We start from the raw sequence: 20,509 nt of genomic DNA, 5'->3' as shown, positions 1-20,509 counted from the left end.
AGCATATTTTCTGAAAAAGTATCAGGGGCCTAGTGAATTTATATTCACTCGCCACCATCAGAGTAAATCTGCCAAGATGTTTCTAATTTACTGAGGTGACAAATAGCTGTCTAAGGCTAGATTACTAACAGACAATAGATTAATTGACTTGAGGGTTCTCCATGTGCCCATTTTAAAAAACATGTACTGGAAAAGCCAATAGAAGGAAGTCACTCAACAACTTAAGACATTGCTGAGGTGTTACTTTAACGAATTATAGACATATCAACAAGCCATTCAGACAATGCTCCAATGTATAATTTATAGAAACCAGTGCTTAATGGAATGCTGCTGAGAAGGAAGTTTGCTTAAAATCTGAGGAAGCATTTTTAGAAATTTTATTTGGAAGACAGGGCAGGGAGGAATGTACCCGAAGTTGCTGATGATACAAAAATAGGTGGGAAGGCACTTATTTTGTAATGCGACTTACCTCTGCAACAGAAATGTCATCACCTATGATGAAATTCAGGTGAACAGAATTCGCGAAAACTGAAGGAAGTATGGAATATTTCGGGATCAGGAGTATTACCATCAATATTTGCATTAAAAATTACAAATGTAATTTAGTTGGCAGTTCTACACACACATTCCAACTATATATGGGTGTACCAATTACACAGTAGGACCAAAATATAATTTAAATTAATGTTCACTTGGGACTTTAATTTTGGGAAAACTTGATATATTCCCAAAATGAGGAGGTGACGAATAGAACCATAGCCCAAATTGTATCTTTTAGATGCTTTCATTTCCACACAGTCTTTCTTAGAAATGTCCTTCCAAAAATCAACAACCACAGTTTCCATGTTAGATAGCCCAACAAGAGAAACACCAGTTAACGTTCATGATCTGAATACAATTAATACAATGCTTAGTCATGACCTCATTAAACATTAAGTTTTACTGAGATATTAGTGGTACCCATACGCTGGCAGAGGCAAATGGGCAAAGCTATTACATAAATCCTTTAGATTTAAGCATCCATAGTGATGGAGATGGCTGACAACCCATAATATAATGAGACAGTTTAATAGTCTTCAAAACTGAGGTTGATTATGTAGAAAGAAAAAAATGCATTTATATAGCATTATTCATAATCATTGGATGTCTCAAAGTGCCCTGCCATTAATGAAGTAATTTCTAAATCACTGTTGTAATGCAGGAAAACAAAGACTGTTTTTAACTAGAGATTTAATAAAAAGAAATGCAAAAAAAGAAGTAATCTTTTGACAAGGTTTCAAAGGGCAGACTGGATCAAAACAAGAATAGAAATAGATCAACCTTGAATCTACTTTGATCTGTATATTTCTTCACTTTGAAATAATCTGTCTAAGGGCAAATAAAGGAAGAGGATCAGGACTGATCAAATAAAGGATCAGGAAGAGAATTTTGCTTCTGCAAAATGTGGTCTGCGTAGCATGATACTCGAGACTGTCAAGCTCCAAGAAGTGATGATCACCACCACTCTGTACAGGTCCATCCACGTCGATGCTGTGGTTAAGAAGGCACATAAATACCTCGGTTTTCTTAGAAGGCTAAGGAAACTTGGCATGTCCAAAATGGTTCTTACCAATTTTTATAAATGCATCGTAGAAAGCTTCCTATCCAGCTTGATATGGTAACTCCTCTGTTCAAGACCAAATGAAACTACAGGGAGTCATGAACACAGCCGACTCCATCACACAAACTGCCTTCCATCCATTGACTCCATCTATACCTGCCGCTGCCCCGAGAAAGTAACCAACATAATTATGACCCTTCCTATCCCAGTTACACTCTCTTACACCTCTTCCATAGGGAAGAAGATACAAAAGTTTGAATACCGTGATTTCCTCCACTACCAACTTTCAAAAGTAGCAGTGTGTACTGCCTACAAGATACATGTGGAAATTCATCAAAACTCCTCAGATAGTACCTTCCAAACTCACGACTCCTTCCATCTGGAAGGAAAAGGGCAGCAGGTATATGGGAATACCACCACCTGCAAGTTTCCTTCAAAGTCACTCACTTGGAATTATATTGCCATTCTTTCACTGTCTTCACTGTCTCTGGCTCAAAATCCTGGAATTCCTTCCTTACTGGCATGTGGGTCATCACACAAGAAATGGACTGCAGTGGTTCAAGAAGGCAGCTCACCACCACCTTTCCAGGGCAACTAGGGATGCACATACCTCATGAGTACATTTTAAAAAAGCTAATGAATCCATCATGTGGCTTGAACCCAAATCTCTGCTAAATTACATGGAAAGAAGATATTGCTAACAGAGCCTTGTTGCCTCAAAGGGTCAAAAGGAAATGAATCAAGTCATGCTGATGAAAAAATACCATCTCTTCCCAGAGAATTAAGAGATTGTAACGCCAATAGCTTCACAGTTCTGAATTACACAGCACCAAAAGCAGAAAAGTAGGTACTAGATAGCTGAATAGAAAAGCCAAACCCATGCATACATGACAAACATCTGGAAGCTAAATTTGGATTTTTCCTGACTTTAGAATTATTATAACTTTGAAATGCTGCTGGTATTAATTCAACAAGTCACAAACCTTGATGCTGAAAATGAGTGGTTGTGAGTGTAATCAATTAACTTTTCAGATAAAGTTAATTGCATTCTTTCAGACCACACTAACAAAAGGATATTGCTTCTCCAAACAGAGGAAGTAACCATTATGCCTTACCGATACAATAAATGGATCTATCCAGTGACCTTTCTTGCTGAGTACATGTATCATACATAAGTAACAAGTCATCAGCGGAAATTGCTCAAATGGATAACAATGTTTGAAGCAATTCCCCTTACATCTGACCCTTCCACAGCTCAAATCCTTTGAGTTTTGTAAATTTGCAATTTCTTTTTGGCTGCAGGGTCTCTCTGGGCATCATTCTCTGTCGATTACTGATGTTTAATATTATGAAACATATGGGATTATAGGAATCTGCAGAATACTTGTCAGTGTTCGCCAAGCAATCAATTTCAGTACAAAAGCAAAATTCTACAGATGATGGAAATCCGAAATAAAAACAGAAAGTTCTGGAAATAATTAGCAGGTCCGGCAGAATCTATTGGAGAGTGAAACAGCGTTGACAGTTCAGGTTTCTGATGTTTCATCAACACCTGTTCGGATAGTCTTGATTTCCTTTCCCGATTTCAGCAAAATGGTGTTGAAATTCAGAAACACAAAAGCAAAATAACTGCAGATAATAGAGTAATTCTCTTCCTATCAGGACATCTTAATTTTACATCTGAAAGACAGTGATACAGTTTGGAATGTCAGCAGAGGTTCGGTTGTGAAATCGAAGTGGGATGGGGTGAAGGAGGCATGGTGCTAATTGAAGTGCATATGATTCCAATCATGGTAGCACTGTGGCATTTGTATCTCGCTGTTACTATTTCAACCTACACTTCTGAGATCATACAATCCTCTTTCAGAATCTGGCCGTGACTGGCACACTTTGATTTGAGTAAATGTATTTAAATCTCGAATAGCTGTCAAAATATTATTTCATGGTTATGCGGTTTTCAGAAACATTACTTAGTCAATCAAACCTGAAAGCTTCTGATTTTTATGAAAATATCAGTCATATTTCTAATGGAAAAATGTTCTTTCTGCTAATTCATGTGGAAACAGAACGTCCTAATTTGAAGCACATGCTTTCTAGCTCACCTCACTCTGATTTAGACTTTATAGTTAAGAACTTATCGAATCATAGAGTCATAGAGATGTACAGCACGGAATCAGACCCTTCGGTCCAACTCGTACATGCCAACCAGATATCCCAACCCAATCTATTCCCACCTGCCAGCACCTGGCCCATACCCAAAACAAAGTGTTGAATGTTTCAAGAAATTGGCTAAGTGTAATTTTTGGGGTGTTTCATGGAGGGTCATTCCTACATGAGCCCCATTCAGGTTTTCTTGTGTAATCTTCCTAAACTTGACTCATGCGCCACATTCCTATGGTGCCCCATTTGGTATATTCACCCACACATCACAGGCAGACGGATTGACCATTGCTGGGACTTGCATGGAATCCTGACATCTGTGCATCTTTGAAGCCCAGTTGTGCACCCAGTCATGTACTGGAAATCCGCATCTGGGTGTACGCATCAATTGTCCCAGATTTGTCAGACGGGGGAACTGGCAGCCCACTTTACCGACAGTAACTTGGAGGGCCTGGTGGATGGGGAGTGCATGCAGTCACTGCCCATTGAGTGTGCTCTGAGAGGTTGGTGCCTCGTTTCTAGGTTTGAGGTTCAGAGGAGCCTGTGATGAATCAGAGTTGCCAGGTTCCCACTGTGACTTTTTTTATCGGGAATGGTCAGCACAGTGGCTCAGCGGTTAGCACTGCTGCCTCACAGCATCAGGGACCTGTGGCAACTGTCTGTGCTTGCACATTCTCCCCGTGTCTGCATGGGTTTCCTCCAGGTGCTCCAGTTTCCTCCCACAGTCCAAAGATGTGCAGGTTACTTGGACTGGCCATGGTAAATTGTCACATAGTGTCCAGGGATAGGCAGGCAAGGTGGATTAGTCATGGGAGGTGCAGGGTTATATGGATGGGGTGGGATGTGTCAGCGTGGGATGCTCTTCAGAAGGCCAGTGTGGAGTTGATGAGCTGAGTGGTCTGCTTCCACACTGTAGGGATTCTATGATTCTATGATCCAGCGTACAGGAGAATGGGAACCTGTCTGTAAATAAACTGGGACGAGGTAACAAAGAGGATGTTGATGCATACTAATGCCTGCAAATTGCCGTCTCCCTGCTAACAGGTGAGAATCTCATCTTGCCGTTCAATACTTGGTTAGGAAATGAGACATTATGTTCTCGACATTGGGAATCACCTTACTGGTGAACACACAAAATGTTTTGAACTTGCTCACCAATGCCAATGTTATTCAGTGGATGGAAAGAATCAGCCCAACCCAAAAGTGTAATTAAACATTTTTTTTCATGAAAAGTATGACTGAAGAAACAGTCCCTTTTTATTTCATGTTTCTATTCAACATTACTTACTATTAAAATTTTTCTGGTTCCTTCAGGCCAGCATTAGAAAATTCAAAGCAAACTTTGAAAAGTAGGTACAAGTTATCAGTGTCTTTTTTTGCAATAATTTATTTTGGAGCAGTGCTTTTTCAAGACAACAGAGCCCTGAGAAGGAAAAGTAGTTTAGCAGGCCGTTTGGGGGCCATGGGAAGCAGCGTAGTGGAAAATATATACAGAGTTAGAGAAAGGGAGTTTAAAAGTAAAGACAATGGCAATGCCACAGGGTGATTATTAGGACTGTGGTCATTGCAGGAGGGAATGCTAGTGGCAGAGTGGGGTATGAGAATTCCTCTGGTTTTGCAGCACCGTCTGGCAGTTTAGAGCTCATGACAGTTATTGAACTGGAATAGTGTGAAGCTGTAGAAGAAAAGACAATGTCTCATTAATTTAACAGAGAGTAGGAATCCAGCTGAATTAAACATGAGTGAGCATTATAGATGTGTGGGGTTTGTGCTGTTCAGGACGCTTCCTGTAATGCAGTTTGGTTTCATAAATGCATGCTATTTCAGATAACACACACAAAACTTTATCCAAATTGTGTAGGCAATGTTTTAATGGGTTTCGGAATCAGCTGGGTATTTTCAAACAATAGCATTTTTTTAATGTTACCTAGGAGACACCAATGGCTCAAGGCTTTACCTCTCATATTTGTTTCACTGGTGCATTGAAAGACTTCAAACAATGCATTCCTTAATATCTCCACGTCATTGCATGCAGTTGTAAGTGAAGAAAATACTCAATTCAAAGGAGAGCTGGCCTGAGACCTCCTCACATTATAGCAGAGGGGTGCAGGTTATTTCCTTGTCTTGACTTTTGCTGGGAACTAGCTGCCTGAACCTGGGGATTGGACTAAGTGATTGCTGAGATGGTCACTGGCCAGGTCTGATACAGCATCCCTACTTGCTGACAGTAGCAGGAGCAGAGGAGGGCACAAGGTTCTTTCAGGGCTGGTGGGGCTAACTCTGGTTGGGATGTGGCAGAGTCAGAATACAAAGTAGATTCTATGGGCCATTTCTCAACAAGCTGGAGATAAGCCAGTGCGATTGTTGAGCAAACAAGGGGTGACACCATGCCGTTGTTCATTTGGAGCACATCCTACATGAAGTAATTCCTCAGTAATTAACTTTGTGGCTTAAAGTTTCCAACAGAGAGAGGGTAAGCAGTAGCTCCAGGATAGGTGATGTCTTGAATGTCCATTTTGGTCAATGTGACAAGATCACAGATAAAGGTAAGATGATATTTTCACAGGGTTACCCAAGGCTGCAGTGAACCGACTTGCAAGGAAACAAATCTTTTGTTTTGTGTGGGGGGTAAGGCAGGTGCATTAACGGCGGTATGAGCTCTTGATTTTTAAAAATATTTTCTTTCTTAAAAATAACTTTCTTCACTTAATGAAATAAAGAGACATTGAACTGGAGCCATTATGAATTCAATACATGACAATGTTTTTTGATTCTTCTGTCACCAGTACAGAAAGGCAAAACAAATATTTGATCATTCTAACTTTCACTTGTTAAAGGAACAATGATTATGAGAATTGACCTTTCCGTCAAATATCATCGTTGATCAAACGTACAGAGTGTGCTGCCAAAGACACATACCAAGTAAAAAAGGGAGAACATGCTCAAAATGAATCATCCTTCTCAAATATATTCATTCCTAAAAAGAAAAGTCTATGGGAAATGAATTTCGAGCAGTTCGTCCATTGCAACTTTCAAGTGATAGTTGTGAAATTCTAACATTTAAAATTTGCTCTGCAGGTTTGGGATAATCCAATAAGGAAATAACTTGTCCTTCCTTCATATACGTGCACTCCTGTGCACTTGGAAAACTGCCATTTATATTCCTTATGCATTTCCGAAGGAAAGGCAAAGACAGTAAAAGATTATGTGACCCACTGAGGACTGGTCATCTTGCAATGATTAGTATTTTAGCTCACCCAGCCCAACATACAGTAGGACCCAAACAGACCATAAACCTTGCTCTTTCTACTGCACTACCTTGATGGGTCAAGCATTCTCACCATTGTGTAAATAAGCACTTCTAAAATTATGTTCAAGATTACTTCACAATCTGCACTGTGAAAGAGCAGGACAAAAATATATAGCTTTAGGAAATGAAACTTCAAAGACCTGAAGAATGGATTGAAAGAGATGATGTGGGAGGCCCTGCCGAAGGATTTAACTGTTGAACATAAATGAATCATCTTTTACAAAATAATTTTGAATATTAAAATTTACCTGACACTAATTACTAGGTTATTAAATGGTATGAAAGTTAGTGGATGCTTTAACGATCTCTCTTATGATATAACCATTTTTTTAAAGACCGAACGTCTAGTTTACCTGATTTTAAACAAGTTAAACCTCTGCAGCTTATCCGCTAATCGCCCTGTAATCTATAACCTATTATTCTAGCTTACTGGTCCAGTCTGGTCTTTGAGTGATTGTTACTGTTTGCAGATTGATACGTTGAGATACTATCACAACTGTGCAGTGTATAAATAAATAAGCCAACCCCCCCCCACCATATCATTCCCCCCCATTGGCAGCAGTTTATACTACAATGATTTAGAGGTGACGAGGGTCAGTATTTATAAAGTAGTGTTGCCATCATTCAAATGTAAAGGATGGCTCAACGCAGCCCAGCAAAATCCTGTAGTCACCTTGAAGAATTGAGCCAAAAACAAAATGAGCTGCCCACAGGAATTATGAATTGCCAATGACCACGAGGTCACTTACAGTGAAGTCTTGTTTTATGACCAAAGAACAAGGTCAATTTGCCTTGTTTACAAAAACCCAAATTTGTCAGGTAGACAAAGACCAGCTGGCTCACAAAGCCTGCTCCAAACACCATGAGGGCTGGTGCATCATTACCATATGCTTTCCCAGGCTCCCTATTAACTCTCTTATTCCACTTCTCTTTGTAATCCCTGCGATAGGCACAAGACGTAAAAAAAAGGGGCCAATACTGGTAAAGATACACTGGAAAATTCCTTTACAAGCATCTCAGCGTTTTGAAATCCCACCAGGAGACCACCTAGACTGTGTGCTGCACATAAACCATTTTCTTCCAACATGATGCCATTTCTGTACTAATCAACACCAACACCAAGACCTCCTCGACTTTGAAGGCAAATAGTCGACAGTGACTGTCAAGCTAGTTTAAGACCCAGAATTGTCTGTGAATAAAAGAACTACCTAAAATCCAGCATGTTCCTATGCTTACATAATGTAATCTCGTGTTCCTTGATGCTCCCCAAACTATTAAAATGAAATAAAAACTGAAATTGCTGGAAAAGCTTAGCAGATCTGGAAGCATCTGTGGAGAGAAAGCAGAGTTAACATTTCAGGTCCAGTGACCCTTCCTCATAACAATGCACTCAATTTTGTCGATTCTTCATTGTCTCTACTGTCATCTCAGCAGCTCCCACCTTGGCCAATTGGGCTGCAATGACTGAATCCTCCTTTCAGCCATTCACTGCTGGGAGTCTCTACACTATCCTTAATGAGAAGAGAGGCCTACTCCTTGACCTTTAGTTTACTGAAGATTTGAAAATCCCCTGGGCAGGATTAAAGCATACCATGCAGGGTCAGGATCTGAGACTGGTTCCTATTTTCAATTCTTGACCCGGTAGAAGATCCAACCCATTGTCTCAGTATCTGATTAAACAGAGGAGATGGATTGTATTTGGCTCTTTGACAGGTTGTGGGTGAGGATGGCTTCGATCAACATTTATGTCCCACCTTCAGCTGCCCTTGAGAAGCTGATGATAAGCTGCAATCCATGTGATGTAGGTTAAGCTAAAAGGCTGTTAAGGAAGGAGTTCCGGGATTTTGACCCAATGTCAGTGAAGGAACAGTGATGCCATTTCTGTACTAACAACACCAACACCAAGACCCCTTCGTCTTTGAAGGCAAATAGTCACCAGTGTGTGGCTTAGAAGGGAACTTTCTGGTGGCATTGTTACCCTGTATCTACTGTCCTTGCACTTCTCAGTCGTACATGTCATGGGTTTGGATGGACCTATCAAAGGAGCTCTGCTCCACTAATTAAGCAGAAAACTGAAGAGAACACTGAGAGAGTAAGCAATTTAGTTGTGTGGAATTTAGAGGCATGTATGGTACTTGGGACTGGTCATTTGGAATGCAATTTGCTTTCTTTCAATCCTATATGTTCCTATAATATTTTGGGCATTAACAGACTGTGAAAAATGGTGCAAGGAGATAATGTAAAGCTGAGTCAAACTGAACTCTAAGATGCAAAATGAAATGGCATTGTTCGCATCTTGACTGCAGAAACATTTCATACCTGCAGAAGAGGGGTCAGTCCATGTTCACTGGCCAAGGCAATTCTTCACATGGCTATTGCTTCAATCTACCATTGAAAAACAGTCCGGCTGTTTGCTGGCATCTCCTGATGCTTGTTGAGATCAATAGCTCAGCACAGGGCAAACCTCCGTCCCTAAACTCCGATTCATCATTTTAACTACTCTTCCATTTTGCATTTTTACTTCTCTTCTAGCTTTTTAAAGCACTTTTTAAATCTTGTTTTCTAATGAATGTGTTTGTTAATTCATTAAAATACTGTATTTTCAACTACAAAGCTGAACAAGTCTTGCAATTTTGGCTAATAGGCAGACCTTTATCTTTCGTGTAAAGTTAGAGATTATTTGCATTCAGAATTTCTTGTTGGGACTAAAAATCATTTTGTAACTTTTTTTTAGCACATCACAGTGTCTGTACTGTTCTATGACCTCAAGTCACATAAAGTAATGACCCTTATTTCTTTTGTGAATAATTTCACAGAATGCTACCCCCTAGACATTTACAGCAAGTAACCAGCTGTTGCAATCCAGTGCAGCACTAGAATACCTGAGTGATTGTAGAATCACGAGAAGAAAATGGGCGGACGAGCAGATTTCTTTTTACTTTCGAAAACATTAAAAGTTTATTTGTGATTGCTTTGCATGTTTTTTTTAGCACATTATATTTCAAGCTGTATTCCCACTTTTGTCGATGAGTACATTCCTCTCTCTCACTCAGTCTTTGTTTTCATGCCGCACTCTCTCCCATTTTGGGGCCTCTCTTGATCTGCACTCTGTTTCCTTTGACCTTTCTCCCTCTGTTTCCAGCAAAAACAACAAAGAAACATTCCCGTGCTTTGAATGCACATTCTTATGTCAGCGACATTGAGTGTTCTTACTTTCTTCTGAAGGCTCCCCATATCACACAACCACGCAACAGGCTACTGAGCATCCCACGCCACCTTGTGAGTAAAAGCACTCAAAGTACTATTTGGAATGCACACTCTTTCCACTTTTATAGAATTAAGCTAAGGACGTGGAAGAAAAATATGAATTCATATGATACATAGGGAATCTAATCTAATAATTTTTGTGTCAATGATATCCCATAATTTATGCAGAGGATCCAGTAAAATGGAGAAACAAGAAAACAAATTTCAACTAGAAGCAATTTTCTAAAATAATTATATATTTTTACGTTATTCAACCACACAACCAAGACTGAAATTTCTCACCTTATAACTGTTGCACCTTTATTATCCTAACAATATCAATTGGACAAATTACCGACTAGAGGTTTTGATTTGATAGTTCATTACTTTCCTTTTCTAAACATGTCTAAAATAACAATTTAGCAACTCATGAAAGACACATAACATTGAGAGAGGTCACAATCTAAGTTAGGCTGCTCTTCAATTCACATAAGTTGTATCTTAAATTTATGCGTAAATTGAAGGTCTAATTTGGAACTGCCTTGAAATAATGACTTAAATTGGCTCGACTGACAACAAGAGACATTCCAAAAACATTCACAAACATTTTAAAATCAATTAGATAAATTTTGAATAGCACATTGATGTACAAGACCACAAAGTTGTCAAAGAACAAAGATGCTATGAATTTCACATCTGTTTTTGAATCTCATCATCAAGAAATTTCTTGAAATGAATTAGAGCATTTGATAAGTAAAATAAATCACTGACCGATTGTGTCTCATTTAAACAATCATCTGGACATTATTATGAGATGAACATAGTTCTCTCATCTCTAAGTGAACTGTTATTCATGAATTTTGTAACATCTGTAATTGGATAAACAATATTTGATACCAAATGATGCCAAAACACTTTCTTATGTGAAAGACATCTATGAATATTTGAAAACAGGTTTGGTGCTAAATTCAAGTGACTACTATTGCACTAGATATACCACCTCAATTTCTGACGACATACTAATAGAAGTCAGCATTACCGAAACGGGTTGTTGCAGTTAGTTTGGATTGCAGTTTCACTTTTAGCTCTGACAGCACCAACATTTGACAAATATTTTTAGTGTTTTTTTGTGAATTTTTTTTTTGTAAAGCTTACCAAATGACTCTTGAAGTAATATATTCTGATGGAGACGCATGCATATTTCATATCTGACCCTTTTGTAAAGCATATTACAAATATGTTTTTCCTGAAGTTTCTTGAACCCTTTCAATGCTATTTTAAGCTACAATTATGACCTCTCAGCCTTTCAACCATGTCAGAAGACTAACAATGATGCCAACGACAACCACAATGGTGGATTTGAATGCCTGCTTTCAACATCCCAATTAATGCAACAGGTTAATACTGTTGACAAGATGAAATAACTCCTTGGAGCCCACTACCCTCTTCACGAAGTCACTTTTTGTTTACCCGTGCATATTACATGGTCTCTTACCAACTAGCTCAGAGCCAGCCCCTAGAATGTTGAGTGCTGAATTCAAGTGCTCACTAGATATACCACCTCAATTTCTGATGACAAACTAATAGAAGTCAGCATTGCCGAAATGGGTTGTTGCAGTTAGTTTGGATTGCAGTTTCATGCTTAGCTCTGACAGCTCCAACATTTGACAAATATTTTTAGTTTTTTTTTGTGAAATGACTTCCTGTACAGACAGTTATTATTCACTGTCAGACCATGGTATTGCACATTCTAAAAACTGGAACTGCGGATGGTGTACATCAGAAAAACAATTGCTAGAAACACTCAGCAGGTCTGTTCGAAGCTTTGGAGAGAAATCAGAGTTAACATTTCAGGACCAGTGACCCTTCCTCTGAGCATTGTACATTAAGTTGCAATAGATATGTGACTTTGCTGGATTAAATTACATTACCAGAATATTTATTCCATCATTTAATTTTAACATGCTCTATTTTAAAAAGGAAACTGGTGCTGTGGGATGCCAGTTGTGTCCATGAGTATAAATGCCTCTTCAAGTGTGTGATCTGATGGGGTAGTGATTCACTGCAGAAAAGCAAATGTGATTCAACCAGCATTTGAACAATGTACTTTGAAACATCATTATGTGGCAAGCATTTGTGTGATATAGCAAACTGCAAAATGACATTTTAATGTATAAATAACATGATTAATCCAAGTAAGGTTCCCATTGTTTAATGTGAGCACAAAAGTGAGGAGTGGATTCACCCACGATGTGTGATGGTTCACATAGCAGCCAAAGTCTTGCCGAAGTGGACAATTATTTGAGTTGTTCAAGCAGCACTGTCATCATTTTTCATTAAATTTCTCAGTGTTTGCAAGCAGTGCTTTCAAAAGTCAACTCTTGTTCACGAAGGGCATAGAGAAGGTGAATGACAAGGGTCTTGTCCCCATTTTTAAGGTGAGAGAGAGAAAAAATTGAAAAGGACACAAGGGGTGGCTTTTTTTAAACAGAGAGTGGTTCATGTGTGAAATGAACTGCCAGAGAAAGTGCTGGATGCAGATACAGTTACCCAATGTTTAAAAGACATTTGAATAAGTTCATGTAAAGGAAAGATTTGGAGGGCTAATGTAAACAGGTGGGATTAATTTAGTTTAGGAAGATGGTATCATGGATTGGTTGGACTGAAGGGTCTGTTTCTGTGCTGTATCACTCTATTACTCTATGATGTCTGCTCTCCCTTAGCACATACTCTGGCGGTCTTTCTATTGCTTGTTGACCACTTCTCCCAAGCCACAGAACACTCTAGCCTGACAATATGTCTTTTGAAGATAGAGATTTTACATGAACCCACCTCTAGCCATGTATACCAAGATCCCACAGTAATTAGGAGAAAGTGAGGACTGCAGATGCTGGAGTGTTGCTGGAAAAGCGCAGCAGGTCAGGCAGCATCCAAGGAGCAGGAGAATCGACATTTCGGGCATGATCCCTTCTTCAGGAATGGCCCTTCTCCTGCTCCTTGGATGCTGCCTGACCTGCTGCGCTTTTCCAGCAACACATTTTCAGCTCTGATCTCCAGCATCTGCAGTCCTCACTTTCTCCTAGAAGATTTCAACCTACTGCGAATCCTCTTACAAGGATGCCTTCCTTGAAGAAGCTCTCTTCCTCCTTCCTGAAGAAGGGCTCATGCCCGAATCGTCGATTTTCCTGCTCCTTGGATGCTGCCTGACCTGCTGCACTTTTCCAGCAACAAATTTTCACTCCACAGTAATTATCAAGACCCACCCTCCCGCACCATTCAGCACAGACATTTTGCTGTCTTTGGCAAATTGCCTCCAGTAGCACTACATTGAATGACAAAATCAACCATTCCCTGACAAAAGTAACCTTGGAGGATTTCTGCACACTAAAGGCAGCATTCAACAGCCAGCTGGGCATGGGAGCCTACACCAAAGGGTTAGGTCAAAAGATAATCGGAAAACTAATCAAGAGCTTACAAGCATGGGAAAAAATAACCCTGAACAAACAGAAATGATCAAGATTCATATCGTATGATTTTGACTTTTGAGGAAAATAGGGTCAAGTGCTTCAGGACAAATAAGTGTTGGAAAAAGCCCAAGTTTCCATCAATCTCTCAATACTGATTCCTCATCAGTATTTACAATTTGTCTGATAATGGTACACATGAACTATTGCAAATTCAACTTCTATCATCTAATTTTAATCCCCAAGAGTTTATGGACTAAAGTGACTGTAAAAGAGGACATATAGTGTCCTAGGGTAGCTATTATGATCACCTGACCAGTTTGAGTCAAGCATATGTAACATTGCTAAACAAAAATCAGTCTAAGGCAAAATTATCATTGTTATGAAAGGTATTGAAACTCATAACTGTATTGTCCCATTTCCTTACATCTCTCTGGTAGCTATACATTGGATTAAAAGTTGCTTGCAGATCATTCAGCTTGAAAAAAGGCAATGAATCTAGACTCTAGAATTCATACTGAACTATATTACAACCACTACTTTTGAGCAGCAGAGCAGGGACAAGGAAAACTGGATTTGTAAGCAAGAACTGGAAAACACTCACAGTCTCTCTCCCTATATCTCTCAATATCATACTCAGTGCCTGGTTAAAGAACAATTTGAAACAATAATGATGCATGGATAATTCAAAAATATTTGTAAACTTCACCATTGCTGAAGAAACAAAACAATATGCAAACAGTTGGGATGCAGGTCATTCTCATAATGCAAAGATCCTAAGAACATTAAACTGAAATTGTCTTTGCCTTTCTACTAGTGCTAGACATGACGTAACCTTCCTTTTAAACTTATTACCTATGTCTGTGTATATGTAAGATATCATGCTTTTATTATAGTTTTCAGAATGGTGATAACAAAAATTCTCTTTCTTCTACACAATTAAATGTTTTAATGTTGCACGTTCATTTTTAATCTGTTAATTACATTTTAATTGAAGCATAATAGCTGCCTCCTAAAATAAACATATTTGCTGTGACAGACATGCCTCCTGCTTTGACTTAATTTAAAATCTTTGGGCTCCATCTTAAAATAAACCCAGGTGACTCCACATCACGTATTTTGATTCTTGTACCACTTATGCTCACTCCTTTCCCCATGTGCAGTACCTTGATAGCATAAGCACATAAAAGTTGGGTTAGTTTTAATAATTTTCCCTTCTACACTTGCTGTCTTCTGCACTGCTTATTGTTTCTCCAATCGCACAATCATGGGGCATGTGCTATCATAACTATTTACATGTTGATTCTACATCATACAAGCTGACATCAGCTATGGTGACAACATGATGATACCACTCCAATGTATGTGCAATGTTGTCTGGGTACGGGGATTTCTGGGGCTGTTACTTAGTGTAGCTGTTTGCACAGCTAGTTAGTACCATATTAATATTATTACATAAATGCAATATAACGTGACCACATAAACCAAACCATTCTGACTGTTCTGATAAGATTTGTGCAAAGCAATAGGACTCATTGTACTTGTTGGGAGTTATGTAATAATGGTTCAAGTTTTTCACCCTCTGCCTAAACTCTTGAGAAACAGCTACATGCACATTGACAAACCTAATATATTTTTTCATATGAATAACAGTGTTTTGCCAATGGACAAAGCACAATATTGTAGACAGAAATGTACGGAAATGTGCTGTCAGCCTGTGATATCATCCTTTTTTTACTGTAGTTATAATGGCTCGGTTGATTAAAAAAATTCCTGGGACATACATTTGGAAAAAAAAATCTAACCATATGCAATTGATTGATGTGCACTCTGCTTTGAAATTGCAATAAGCACATGTTCTCTCCTTCCTAGAGAGCGGTCTGTTGTTTGGATAGCACAATAGATTTTGACCATGCTGACGTGTTTCATTCATCTGAGCCTGAGAGATCATTTCAAGAAGTTGCAAGAACATATTGTGCCTTTTCTGCACTTTCTGGATTGTAAGCTCATAGGATTTCAAGTATTACAAGGTTTTCGTGTGCCAGAAAGCTTTTTTTTTAATCCTTGTATCCATGATATTGAGGTTTTTATTAGACAATGAGAGGTTTGCTGTTTCCTAAGCAATATAAAATATTTGTATTGACAATGGATAGAATCTGAGGACTGTGTATTGTTCATGCTGGAATGTGCCATGGAGGATACATGGTGTGGCATGAGGGAATCTGAGGGGGATTTATGGGTATAATGGGGCATGGGCTGGCATAGGAAATGGTTTTGAGGTTGAAGGGGGAGATTTAGGGGGGCTTTAGGCACTACAAAAAGTTGGGATCCTGTCTTGGTGAAGCAAGCACAGCATTCTCATTGACCCACCTCTTTACCCACCTTGTCACACACTCTGGCAAGGCACACAGGCTGCAGTGCAAAAGTGGCTCAGGTCTGAAATAACAAAAATGCTCTGTGCAAAGCTGTTCAGTGGATTATGGTATGCAGGTCATAACCTGCAAAAATGTACAAGTTGGGCTTTCTTGAGGTCAGAAGATTTTCTTTCACCGCAGGTCTTTATATCAATAAGTTATGATGTAACTAAGAGAGATCTTGAAAGCGCTGTAATATTTGTTAAACAACTGAAAGAAAATGAAGTTTTATTTCAAAGCTAACTCTTGCTCTTCAGAAATGTTTTATAGCCATTGCCTGACACCAAACAATGGCAATTAAGTTTCAGTTACTCAAGAAATAATTTTGTTTATTCTTTTTGGTTAATGAATACTAACTAACCATTAATAATATGGAACTGAGAGACTGCCCTGAACATTACCATTTGAAATCTGGACTTTGGTCACAGAGGTCTGATTTACTAAGTTTTTCTTCTCTCTCTGAGTGAAAAGCATTTGAACAGTCTCAGATTAGTATTGAATTGGCATGACAAACCATTGCAAAATAGTCAAAGAAAGAGGTCACAAAGGAGACTGATGTGTTAAATGTTACTTTGACGCAATTCTCTTTAATAATTCTGACGACAGCACATTACTTGAAAGCAAAGGGAGGCTTTTAGAATCATGCTGTACCTAACCTGGGAGACCTTGATACTGTACTGGATTTTTAAAAAAGCGCAAATACTTTCCATTCTTTTCAAAGATGTCATCTTATGGTAAAGAACTCCAAAAAGCCCTTTTTTCCCAAAATAATACATTGCTACCAACCTCCTGGTATTGTCTTGATAATACTATCGAATTCCACCTTGAGAACATCTTTTCTTGACTGTAACGGCTCATATTTTATCACGCACATTACATACTTATTCAGTGAATGGGACTGAGTTCGGAATTATTATATAATTCGTTCTGTATTGCCATCGTTCATCATACATCATTCACCAAAAACTTCTAGGACAAAGTTGAACTGTAAACTAATCATTCCTCTTTAACAGATCTGTATATATTCTTGGCTGGTTGAGCCTTTTTTAATCTAACAGCTTTTCATTTTGGAACCTCCAGTCTTATAGGTGCCAATACCGTGTATTGCACTTACCTCTCTAGTTACGTTGCCCTCTATTAAGTGGTACAGTGGCACTATACTAGTGATCTCCAGTAGCACAGGTGTTGGACTGGCCTGATCCTTGCCTTGCCGATGGCAGAGATGGCATATGGAAGGGCACTGCCCTTTCTCTTCACACTCAATCTCCACACCAGTAATTGGCTGCTCATCTGAAAGCATTTGGGCACCCAATAAACTTGACAGGTATGAAATAAATGGTATCGATTTGAGCTCCTTCTTGTTCCCCAATTCGGTTGTTTCTGAAAGTAAGAAGACAGAAAATTTAATGCAAATCGACATTAGCAAAGTGATCCGCCATGCATCACAAAACATTTTCAATACAACAGAATGCTGGCCAGCTAAAAAAAAATCAGTACTTGAATTGCAGGTGCTTTTCTTTTTATTTAGTTTGATTTGATTTATTATTGACACATGCATCTTGGTAGAGTGAACAGTTTTGTTTTGCATGTAGTACAGGCAAATCATACCGTACAAAGAGATTAAGGATAATAGAACAGAGCGAGGACTACAATATTATGGCTGCAGAGAAGGTGCACAAAGAATGAGGTCAGTATTAAATTTGAAATTTGAGAAGATTATTCAATAATTCAGCATTTGTGATCATCAAGGAAATCATGAACACTCTTATTATAGAAATGGAGAGATGGTAGGATGCATATTTATTTTCCCACCTCTCAACCCAGACATATTTAAAACGTGTTTTTATCCCTTGAGTGCTGACAGTATGGAGCAACGAAATACTTGCCTTCAGTGCTGGACTGTATTCACAACAGCAGCTATTCACAGTTTTACACACACACACACACACACACACACACACAGAGCCAAGGAAAGGTGATAACAAAAAAAAAGGTCAAGTGAAATTTTAAAATGATGCAGACCAGATGATTCCATTTTGTTTCATTGAAGAAGTGGAAGTTGGAAGGTTCCAACAATAGATTTGTAATGACTTACAGCCCGCTGCAGCAGGTTTTTCGCTTTGTTCCAACTGAGGTATGGATTAAACCCTATAGCGACGATCTAATTTATATGAAAAAGCTAGCGTCCCCATTCTCTGCTTGTTAATGTCTTAGACAGCCTCTTTCCTTGCCTGGTTCAGATCTCTTCTCTCTGAGGCTCCTTGTCAGCACGGTGGCACAGTGGTTAGCACAGTTGCCTCACAACACCAGAGACCTGGGTTCATTTCCCACCTCAGGCAACTGTCTGTATGGAGTTTGCACATTCTCTCTGTGTCTGTGTGAGTTTCCTCTAGGTGCTCTGGTTTCCTCCCACAGTCCAAAAATGTGCAGGTTAGGTGAGTTGGCCGTGCTAAATTGCCAGTAGTGTTAGGTGTAGGGGAATGGGTCTGGGTGGGTTGCTCTTCGGAGGGTTGGTGTCGACTTGTTGAGCCAAAGGGCCTGTTTCCACACTGTAAGTAATCTAATCAAGTTGCTCTCAGGATCTGTCTTAATAAATGCCCCTTCTCAAAACCTGGTTTTTGCCAGGTGACCGGATTATTTAGAATCAAAAAAGTTTACAGTGCAGAAAGAGGCCATTGGGCCCATTGTGTTTGCACTGGCTCCTGTAAGATCTACCTAGGTAATCCCATTCTCCAGCCTTACCTGTGTTGCCCTCTAAATTCATCACTTTCAAATATATATCTAGCTCTCTTCAAAATCTCCTCCTCCACCACTCTCCCAGGCAGTGCATTCCAAATCCTAATAACGCTCTGCGTAAAGAAGTTTCTCCTCATCTTACTCCCAGCTCTCTTGCTGATAACCTTGAAACTGTGATTCCTCATTACTGACATGCCAACTGGTAAACAGAATTCCCTTCTTTACCTTATCAAAATTGTACATAATTTTGAACACCTCAATAAGGTCACCTCTTAATCTTCTATGCTCTGAGGAAAATAAGCCCAATTTTGCTCGTCTTTCCCTGTACCTAAAATCCCTCAATCCTGGTATCAAATCTAACAAATCTCCTTGTACTCTCTTGAGGGATTTAACATCCTTTCTTAAATTAGGTGTATAAAACTGAACTCAAAACTCCAAACGTGGTCTGACCAATGAGTTTAGCATTGTAGCATCACTTCATTTTATACTTTATTTATAAACCCAAGAATCCTATAAAACCTCTTAACAACTGTTTCAACTTCTCTGGCCATCTTTAATGAATTATGCTCTTGAACCCTAAGATTTCTCTGCTCTTGTACTTCCCCCAAAGTTAAAGCCTTGAGCCTGTATGGTCTCTCCACATTTCTTCTACCAAAATGCACTTCTCTGTATTGAAATTCATTTGCCAGATGTCTGTCCATTTGCCCAACTTGGCAAAGTCCTTCTAAAGTCAGTCAGCATAATTCTCACAATTCACTAATCACCTGCAGAATCATCTGCAAATTCAGAGATTTTACCCCCAACATTCATTTCCAAATAATTTCTATGAATCAGAAAAAGCAAGGGTTCCAACATTGATCTCTAGAGAACACCGCAGTCAACATATTTCCAGTCTAAGAAATGCCTGTCCATACCTCACTTCTGTTTATCATTTAGCCAATGTCTCCATGCTGTAAAGGACCGATCAATCCTAAACATTTCTCACCAAACTGCCGTGTGGCACCATTCAAAATGCTTTCTGAAAGTCCAAATATACAACATCCACAGTAAAGCGTCATCCACTGTCCATGTCACCATGTCAAAGAACTTAATTAAATTTGTCAGACGTGGCTTGCCCTTGACAAAGCCATGTTGAGTGTCTCATATTATCTTATATTTCTTGAAGTGTATATTTACTTTATCCTGTATTATGACCTCCAGCAGTTTCCCCATTATTGATGTCAAGTTGACAGGTCTGTAGTTCCCTGCATTAACATTTTCCCCTTTCTAAAACAATGGTGTCACATTCGCAATCCTCCAAACCCCAGGACTAAATCTGTGTTCAGAAATGCTTGGAAAATTTCTAACCCATTTTCTCATACTTAGCTCTTATTATCACTTACTCAGCTTTCTTTCTGTCCTGGCCTGCTATCCATATTCTCCTTGTCTCCCTATCCCCTTCATATCTCTCTCTTTCTTTCTCTGGGCTCTCTGTCCTCCCATTCACTCACCTTTCCACTTCCATCATCCCAACTTTGGCTTAAACATAAACACCATTTTTTTCGTAGCTGCTAACAGTTCTGATGAAGACTCACTCAAC

General features: G+C 39.1%; 1 protein-coding gene across 4 annotated transcripts in view; it reads right to left on the bottom strand.

Moving 5' to 3' along the window:
• LOC140469697 (astrotactin-2-like) overlaps positions 1-20,509 on the bottom strand; it is a 1,585,258-nt gene that overhangs the window by 539,256 nt on the left and 1,025,493 nt on the right. For all 4 annotated transcript variants that reach the window (XM_072566454.1, XM_072566452.1, XM_072566453.1 and 1 more), the window contains one exon: positions 17,309-17,574. In XM_072566454.1, the coding sequence (XP_072422555.1) occupies positions 17,309-17,574 (266 nt within the window). The remainder of the gene's footprint in view (positions 1-17,308; positions 17,575-20,509) is intronic.

The sequence above is a fragment of the Chiloscyllium punctatum genome, chromosome 49 (assembly GCF_047496795.1).
Source record: "Chiloscyllium punctatum isolate Juve2018m chromosome 49, sChiPun1.3, whole genome shotgun sequence".
NCBI lineage: Eukaryota > Metazoa > Chordata > Chondrichthyes > Orectolobiformes > Hemiscylliidae > Chiloscyllium > Chiloscyllium punctatum.
This window is presented reverse-complemented; position numbering and strand designations above follow the sequence as displayed.